We start from the raw sequence: 9816 nt of genomic DNA, 5'->3' as shown, positions 1-9816 counted from the left end.
CACTGCACAAATATTCCTCTACGATAAAGACATGCCATAAAGGCGGGCAATCCACCACCGCGGGGGACTTGACCTCTGACCTCTCCTGCTTCTAAATGATTAAGACAGAGTTATGGGGGCCTGGGGCTGACAAAGATAAAGAAAAGGTCTCTCTTCTGCGGGGCTGTATTACAGGCATTGTCTAATCTTTTCTTCTCTTAACTCAACTCTTTAGAGGGCAACATTACCGAACAAATGGCTCTACAATGCCCATTGAGTTGTTGGAGTGTGCAGTGTTTAAAGGCACGCAGAAAGTGCTGCCTTGTGTGGCTGTTGTATGTATAAAATAGGGTAATGCTACCCGATCTATCTTATTGATATGCTTATCTCATGATGTGATTCGATGCACGATATGGGGTGATAAATGAAAGTTCAGTGAGAACAAAGTGTGACTGTGCAAAATTGTTGTATTTCTGAGACAAAATATTCATGGCACTGGCATTGGCTTGCGAAAATGTAGTCTCTTAAATTTTAACAGACGTGTTGGTTCCCGCAATTTTCAAATGCTTCCGCCTACGCGTCTGTACTTCAAGCATTGGAAAGTTGGTCAAAACGCAAAAGGAAACTCAGGGAAAATAATGAGCGATGATAGGGGGGATGTCACGGATGAAGGCGGGACATCCAATTTCTCCAATCACCTGCATCGGTTTGTTTACATGTGTCGTGATTAGTCGAATACCAGCGAACTTCAAACTTGAGAGTGTTCACGTGTTTCAGAAGATAATGACCGGTGTCCGGTGCTCACAGGTCAGGAACACAGCAGCATCAAATAGGAGGCAGTGGAGCACACGGGTCATCTTTAAAACTCTCTATTTGGTGCAGATCAACACATCGCTGACGTTTCAACAGCACAGTGTCTTCAGAGCGACTAGGGCTGGGTATCGCCACTGACTTCCCGATACGATACGATTCCGATACACAAGGTCCCAAGTCGATAGGATTTCCGATACGATACAATTCGATATCGATATTTTAGTTACAATACCAGTTTTGCTTTGAAAATGGAAGAGATTCTCAAAGAACTAATGCTGTAAATTGTACAAGGAACCCTCTAACCTGGTGCATTATTAAAGTATATTAATATTTACATTAAGAATTGACCATAAAGCAAGCAGTTACATCATGTAATTCTTTTTTATTTAAACATGACCAACATACCGTAGTCATTCAACATCTTATCTTTCTTTACAGTCTTCTGTCTCTTTCTTTACAGTCTTCTGTGAGAAGCCAAACAAATTTAGATTGCCACTATACAACAGAATCATTGAACAGCAGCATGTTGTAAACAGTGTTTCATAAAGTATAAATGCTTTGTAAATCAAATCAAATAAAATTAAATACAGCTCATGAACATTTCCAGTTCACAAACATTATAGTGCAAACAGATTTGAGGTCTGTACATCTGGCTCATGGTGCATGCACAATGCACATGTAGCCTATAGTATTTGTTTTTGTTTCAACTACAAACATAAATAAACATCAACTTGAAACTATGTTTTAACTACCACACACAGCATATAATATTATAGCCTATGTTTATTAATTATTTTTATTTTTATTTTTTTTGTAAAATGCATTTTAAAAGATCGACACTGGGATTTATGTATCGATACTTGTTCCTTCACATGAATATCGATTCAATATCGATATATCGATTTTTTTTAACCCAGCCCTAAGAGTGACCATCAAACTTCCTCTGGTCTGAAGCATTTTTTCCTGTACTGTATGGTGCATTCAAAGAATGTAGAAGAGACAGTCTGGCTTGAGAAACTAGCTACTAGCTAGAATGTAAACAATTTAAAAATGTCATTACAAAGTGTAAAATACAATTATCCACTCGTCATTTTGGCCCATCAAAATATTTTTATAATATCGCTGATGCTGTTTTCAAACATTCACTTCATGTAATAATGATGTGAAGCACTGAAAGCATGTTAGTAAACTACAGTGACCGTACTTAGGCTAATTGCATGTATCTATTATGCATTCTGTGCTCCTTCGAGTCAGGATGTGTTTGTGCCAACAAAAACTGAATGGAGGGACAGTTTGAAACGTAGCCTTGATAATGATGACATGGACGTTGTGCAGTCAGCTAATGTTGCAATGCCATTAGCTTACTAGACTGAGAGACTTTAGTGCCTGAAAAAATAAGTTACTGAGCTTGTTAAATGAGAAACGTCAATAACAAGTCGTCAATAACCCTTCCTCTCTTGGGCGTCCGGGTAGTGTAGCGGTAGATTCCCTGCCTAGTGCCTACTAGTCTCAACGCCAGACCCATGAGAGTTCTTACGCTGATACACTATGTTACTGCATGCTGCAGGGCTCTCTCTGGGTCTGGGACACTTGACTTTCCCTTCAGCCGGCTGGTTATGGGAGGGAACCGTTCACTTGGCCAGTGATATGCCAGTGATGGATTCAGTCCTCCCCAATCAGTAACGACTTTGCGATCAGACAACACGGGAGGCGCAGCCCATTTTTCGAACCGCTCTCACATCGGTGCTACGACCTGTCACTCATTCAATTTCAACCCGCCTTAAAAAACCAGCAGTGGCTGTGAAGTGGCACAAACTCACTTATGTAGTATGCGGAGTGCAGCGATTCAACGTAATATTTGAGTCTGGGGAGAGACTAAGTGCCTACCAACAGGCATGGTTAACTTACCTCCGGCACAATTGGCTGTGTCTGCGGGTGGGAAGCCGGATTAAGGGCATGTGTCCTGGTCGCTGCACTAGCACCTCCTCTGGTCGGTTGGGGCGCCTGTTTGGGGCGGAAGGGAACTGGTGGGAATAGACCCTTCTCACGGGGGCCATTTTGTGTCGAGAAGCCAGGGTAAACACAGGTGCAAGCAAAACACTAATGAGGGTTTCCAACTTCCATGATTGGGATTTGGAAACCCTCATTAGTGTTTTGCTTGCACCTGTGTTTACCCTGGCTTCTCGACACAAAATGGCCCCCGTGAGAAGGGTCTATAGCGTAATGATTATCCTCTCATGTGCTACGTCCTGCCGGTGAAGCTCGCCGCTGTTCGGTGGAAAGGACCGGCTGGCAAACGTGCATGTGTCGGAGGAAGCATGGTGGTGCTAGTCTATGGCTCTCGCCAGGGGGTGGAGCAGTTACCGGGGCAGCAGGGGGAAATTGGCCAAGTACAATTGGGGAGAAAATGTGGAAAATATTAATAATAATAATTAAAAAAAAAATAACCCCTCCTCTCTTTATACTGCCGAAGTAAACTGACAACCTGTGGGAAACACTGGTGTTATTCAATGGGATGATGTGTCTTTTGGCAAAATAGTTTAGCCAACTTCTTTTTTTACATCCCAATCCATTATTCCCCGCTCAGCGATTCATCTTCTGCTATAATGTATGAAGAGCTCTAGTAGGTAGGCCTTTATACATGCATGTGTTTGTCCCAGTGGTTTTACTGTGGATGGTGCTTTTTTCAACCTGGTTCAACAGCATCCTCAGTGATGGGCTGAGCCACAACCTCACTGTCACACTGTTATTGTGTGTGACACATGGAGATGGCCTTGTATTCTCCTCACAGGATCGACTTAGCACAGTTACAGCTGTATGTCTTTATTGTTTACATTATATGCATATCTCATTCCTGTACAACCTCTTCTCAATAGCTGCCCTGTCTCTTGCTTTGTGTCCTTATACGTACTCGCTTCACCATATTCACTGTTTTGAGCCTTGACATTTTCCCTTGGCTTTAGCTCTTAGTCTTAACCACACTCCCTCCTGCACGGATCTCATGTCTGCATTCTTCTGCTGTGAGCTCTTCAGATCAGTCCCTCATGCTGTTTGCCATGATAATCAATTCATGGGGTTTGTCTACACGAGCGTGTCATGTTGTCTATTTTGTTGTAAGCTTGTGAATGTTCCTGGCCTTGGATGCGTCTGTCTCACACTGTTCTTCTCACATGCAATGCTGCAGGCTTCATTGAGAGGATCTCCAGCCAGGAGACCAGGCCCTGCTCCGGGGAGGTCAGGGCCGAAGCTCGGTCAGGTCTGGGTAGGTGGAGACTTTGGATCATCAAGTGGCCGACGTGGAATGTTTGAGCCGGTTGCCAAGCAAAGAGGAAGGTTTTGATTTCGCATTGCGTCTTTCGAGCAGCTTGTCGCAATTAGTGATGTCAGGAGGGAAAGAAACAAATATGAAGCATTTCTTCAAAGGGCGAGCATATCCTTCCCATGAGTTCACTCTTTCCTCGGCTTTCTCAAGACTCCTTTCTGGAAAAGGGCAAAAGTGCAAATTATTCCTCTTCTCTCAAATCATGCAGGGCTCGGCTACTTCCTGCTAGCTGCTAGAGGATAACACATTTTGAGTTGACGGGATTGTTGTGTTACAAAGGGTCGAAACAGGTGGTCGGTCGGGGCGCCTGTTCGGGGCGGAAGGGAACTGGTGGGAAATTGGAATAGCGTGATCCTCCCACGTGCTACGTCCTGCTGGTGAAGCTCCCCGCTGTCGGGTGAAAAGAAGCGGCTGACAACTGCACATGTGTCAGAGGAAGCATGTGTGTGTCTAGGGCTCTCCCCAGATCGGCAGAGGGTGGGGCAGCAGGGGGAATTGGCCAAGTACAATTGGGGAGCAAATGGGGCGGAAATCTGGGGAAAAAAGGATCGAAACAAGGAGATAGGAACGATGACAGTCAATATGTAGTCTTGCTTGTGTTGTATCCTATTCTAATTCTGAGCATTATTTTGTATCCTAGATAAGATGGATAGCCTATAATAAAACTAGTGACACTCCTGTCCTGAGGTCTGCCTGCAGACCGGGAGGTTTCTTTAGTGAAACAGCATGACAACTTTGTTTTACACACTGCACAGGCTACATTTCATTTGCCTGCACTATTTGAGCTAATATTTCATGGTGCTCTACTTTGTGTGCCCTGACTGTTCTTCATGGTCTGAGCTAGCAATGCCAAGTTCCCCCGCTCTCCTCCTGCCTGTAGGTATCCCACGCAGAGGCCATCTGTCTCTGCTCCCCTAATGGCAAGGGTGGAGACCACTTTATGCACTTCCCCTCTTTCTCTCCATCGCCTGCTCACTCCCAAATGCTTACTGTAAAACAAACACAACATAGCATGGCCGGAGTCGAGTTTCTTTGTATGCTTTGACAGGCCTGAGAGCTGACACAGTGATGCAGACAAACTACCTACGGTAGCAGTTGGAGGATGGGGTCAGGTAGCTGCAGTATGTGGAGCATGTTGGGGAGAAGCCCGGTCTGAGACACGTGTCTGCCGGGATCAACACAATGTCACGCATACCGAGCGTAGCAGTTTACTACTGCTCACAAAACCAGTGTTTTTTTTATCTGACATCTAGGGTCACCCGCTATAGGCTATTCCTGCAGCAACTATAGACTTATGTGTTTGTTGATCTCACAGGCTATCTTTTGTCATGTGGGGAGGATTTGGTTCTACTAGGTAGTCCAGCAAAAGAGCTCTGCTGCAGTGGTAAGGGGACAGCGAGCAGCTGTCGTGTCGGCTCAGATGGCTGTGGAGTTGAGAATGCATAACCTACACTGCTCTGACCCTGATTCTCCCCCTCACCCTACACTGCTCTGACCCTGATTCTCCCCCTCACCCTACACTGCTCTGACCCTGATTCTCCCCCTCACCCTACACTGCTCTGACCCTGATTCTCCCCCTCACCCTACACTGCTCTGACCCTGATTCTCCCCCTCACCCTACACTGTTCTGACCCTGATCCTCACCCTACACTGCTCTGACCCTGATTCTCCCCCTCACCCTACACTGCTCTGACCTTGATTCTCCCCCTCACCCGACACTGCTCTGACCCTGATTCTCCCCCTCACCCGACACTGCTCTGAACTTGATTCTCCCCCTCACCCTACACTGCTCTGACCCTGATTCTCCCACTCACCCGACACTGCTCTGACCCTGGTTCTCCCCCTCACCCTACACTACTCTGACCCTGATCCTCACCCGACACTGCTCTGACCCTGATTCTCCCCCTCACCCTACACTACTCTGACCCTGATCCTCACCCTACACTGCTCTGACCCTGATTCTCCCCCTCACCTGACACTGCTCTGACCCTGATTCTCCCCCTCACCCTACACTGCTCTGACCCTGATTCTCCCCCACACCCGACCCGACACTGCTCTGACCCTGATTCTCCCCCTCACCCGCACACCCACAGGACTCTGTAGACAATGCAAATATGGATGCACCGATCCACATTTTTTCACTTCCGATCCGATTCCGATACCTGAATTTGGATATCTGCCGATACCGATATTATGCCGATACCAATATTTTTCTTGAATATACAGTATAGGCAAAGATTTGGCCAATTAAAGATTGTTTTTTAAATATACCTTGCAAAAAGCAGACAAAATTAAGAAAATATACAAGGCAAAGAAGGATACTATTATACGTGGGCAAATTACGGCCAGCGCTGGAATTGCAAAAAAGAAAATCCCGATTCCGATCCGATCCGTGAATTAGTGCCAATATCGGCACCCGATACCGATATTGGATCGGATCGGCCCCACCCCTAAATGCAAACACAGCACAGCACATTATGGCAGTGCTTTCTTAGACTAGGTCATGAATCAAACTAAGGTTGTGGAAAAAAGATGTACTGATCTCTAAATTATTCAGAAGAAATTGAGTTATATCCAAAGTCACTGGCTATGTTAAGTTGACAAACTTTATCAGGCACTGGCACATAAGGCAGGCCAGGCTGAATAAAATACTTTTGGTTAGTAGGTTAAACACTTAAAGACATTGATGTGTAACTATGCTAGATTATTTTACACACAGTTGTCTGCAAAATAAGTTTTGTTGTGCCCAAAAATACATTTTTAAAATATGGGTCACACAGAGGGGGGGACACTATAGCACAGCAGGACACTACAGTGCGACACAATGCAACATACATTTAGGATTCACATCCACTAAAGCAACATGCCTGACTCATACACACATGGTCACACACTTATTCCTTATTTTGAAAGAAACAGTTGGTGTGTGTGTGTGTGTGTGTGTGTGTGTGTGTGTGTGTGTGTGTGTGTGTGTGTGTGTGTGTGTGTGTGTGTGTGTGAGTGAGAGAGAGAGAGAGAGAGAGAGAGAGATCACTGAAATTACAGGGAACGTAATGGAGCACGGGGAGCCTCAGCCTCCCTGGCTATATTCCCCACTAACCAAGATAGCATTGCTGTGGCTTACCACTCATATTCATGCCAAAGACCCAAAATACCAGCCACTGGACCACTTTCATAAGCTTTACTCCATGCACATCCCAGACTAGGTACTAAGTGGAAATTTATGGCTCCCAAATATAGCTTACTCAAACTGTAACCGTGTCAAGAAAACTGAGACATACATCTTTGAATATTTTGAATGGAATTCACATTTTGACTCGTTTTAATGGGGATCCCGCATTCATTTATGTCTTGACCAATGTTGTAAAAGCTCCTATATGGTAGCCTCTCTTTAAAATGGTTAAGTTGTTACTATCACCGTCACCGATTTAAATGATTCACTTTATTATGCTTTCAGGAAAACAGTCTGCTTTGGAAATTTTCCATTCAGGGTTCTAGCATAACATGTAATTTAGGATTTATTTCAGGTTAGTTTTAAAATTTTATTTCCGAGATACTGTGATGCATTCCCTCTTAGCTGGTTGTTTTGTTTTTGCTAACAATCACTCACGATCCATTAGCAGGCATATCAACTGTGTGGCAAAAATACTGTCTGTAGGTTAGTTTGCACTTTGCACATGAAGATCCAGGGAGTCGCTGACTCTCTCACTCTTGAATGTTGATTTCTTCATTCATTTCGCACCAAAGCTTGAAATGCTGTTAGCGCACGGTGCACAAGTCTCTGTCATCACATCACATGCTCATCCTCTCTCCATTGGTTTGCTGCGCCTCCACTGAATTACAGAATCCAAATTGGCCATTACTTTTCAAAACCGAGTTTACATGATGTTGCACCGGTTTAAAATAACTCCATCATGTTCAAATAAAGCTGCGGTGGGCTCTTCAAGTCAGATTAAGGGGCTCGTAAAAAGAGGGAATGAAAGACACGTCAAATTGTGCATTTTGTTTCATCTCGTTCCAGATTTTCATCCCCCTTCCTGCTTAAGAGGTGCTCTGACAATTAGCAAGAGGGACAGACTGAGTGTCCTGTGGTGAATGTGTGTTGCTCATTAAGATGGAAAGGGGAGCACACAGAGAAGTAGCTCAGACAAAGTCTGCTCTCTCTCTCTCTCTCTCTCTCTCTCTCTCTCTCTCTCTCTCCCCCTCTTTTTTTTAATCCTAGGATAAGATGTCTGAAACAAATAACGGCTGTTAATGTTTACCTGTAACCATGGGAACACTACTAGTGTGTTGATTATGTGCCTATCTAATGTGAGGGGGATGCATGATACAGTATAGGCCTACTGCTGCTAGTGATCAAGATGAGTCTGATTATAACCTGAGCCTCACTACTTCTTTGAAATTGGAGTCACAAGTTTTAGAACAACAAGCAAGATATGTTACGAAGGAAGAGCTCAAACCTCTTGTTGTCCTTTGCTTCTGTGAATCACTTACAGGACTGACTCTGTCTGGGTCACACAGCCCTGTGTGCATGTTGCTAACGAGCACTTTACAAAATCTGCACAACCAAGGGTGGGATTGTTTGTTATGTAGCCATGTTTTTTTTTTTGCCATGCCAAATAGTACCCCCTCACAATGCGTGTGCTTTGCACCCCAAAGAAAACACTGTGGCTGTGGTGGATCCACGGACATACAAGTAAATCCATACAAAAGCTCGTCTTCTGACACCAGAATTCACATGCCAGTATACTATTTCTGTCATTAATCTAGATTTGTACAAATAAGTTTACGCCAAAGCTAGAAATCGGAGAACCAAAACTGTAATGTGTGATGTTATGAAGTGACTCTTTCATGAGCAATTGAATCCCTTTCAGTTTAATTCTGGACGAAACGAACAATGTGTTTCTGTTGTTTATCTGCTTCTGACTCCTCTCCTCTCTCCCTCAGCAGGTTGTGAGCAGTAACCAGGTGGTTGTCGCTCCGAAAGTGGATGCAGTGCTGGGGAAGAACATCACGCTGAGCTGCAGGATCGAGGTGGGCTCCAATCTCAGCCTCACACAGAGCTCCTGGGAGCGTCGTCTTCCGTCGGGCACCATCACCCTGGCAGTGTTCAACCCCGAGTTTGGAATCTCCATCTCCTCAGACTATGGACAAGCGCATCTCCTTCGTTTCCCCCTCGGCACGGGACGCCACCATCACTCTTCGGGAAGTTGGCTTTGCAGACATCGGGGTCCTACACCTGCAAAGTGGCTACTTTTCCACTCGGCAACACGCAAGCATCGACCATCGTTAATGTATTAGGTAAAGTAGACCTTGTCTATCTTCCATCGTCGTTGTCGCCTTGAGTGCCTCCTCGTGCCCACCTTTAAATCTCACTGTGACCGCGTAACAGTTGGAGAACATTGTCCGTTGAGATTAAGCAGAGCTCAGGTCACTAGTAAGTGTTTGCCCTGCAGGGGTAAATGACTGCCTGAAGCAGCCTAGCTTTTAAATGACTACCTGGATAGAGGCCATGCACACTTAGATCCCTGCAAGAATCTGCAGCTGTGCGGAAGGAAGGAAGGAAGCTGCTGCGGTGTGGTCCCCCACTCACTTCACTCATCTCAGTGTCCCTCTGGAAAAAGTGCCGACTCATCTATAAAGAGACAAAATGCAGAATGTTGAGAAAAAGTCATTTAAAAATGCCCCGTAACGTATCGCAA

The 9816-nt window shown here is 45.0% G+C and overlaps 1 protein-coding gene across 1 annotated transcript in view; it reads left to right on the top strand.

Moving 5' to 3' along the window:
* Window positions 1-3933: 3933 nt before the first annotated feature.
* The window catches only part of nectin3a (nectin cell adhesion molecule 3a), a gene marked incomplete at its 5' end in the record, with an annotated part of 18185 nt that continues 12302 nt past the window's right edge, over window positions 3934-9816 (top strand). The window contains 2 exons of the mRNA XM_083636686.1: window positions 3934-4026; window positions 9065-9323. Coding sequence (XP_083492812.1) covers window positions 3934-4026; window positions 9065-9323 — 352 coding nt within the window. The remainder of the gene's footprint in view (window positions 4027-9064; window positions 9324-9816) is intronic.

Source organism: Poromitra crassiceps (genome assembly GCF_964638095.1).
Source record: "Poromitra crassiceps genome assembly, chromosome: 5".
Lineage (NCBI taxonomy): Eukaryota > Metazoa > Chordata > Actinopteri > Beryciformes > Melamphaidae > Poromitra > Poromitra crassiceps.
Note: the sequence above shows the minus strand (reverse complement) of the source record. Positions and strands in the feature narration are given on the sequence as shown.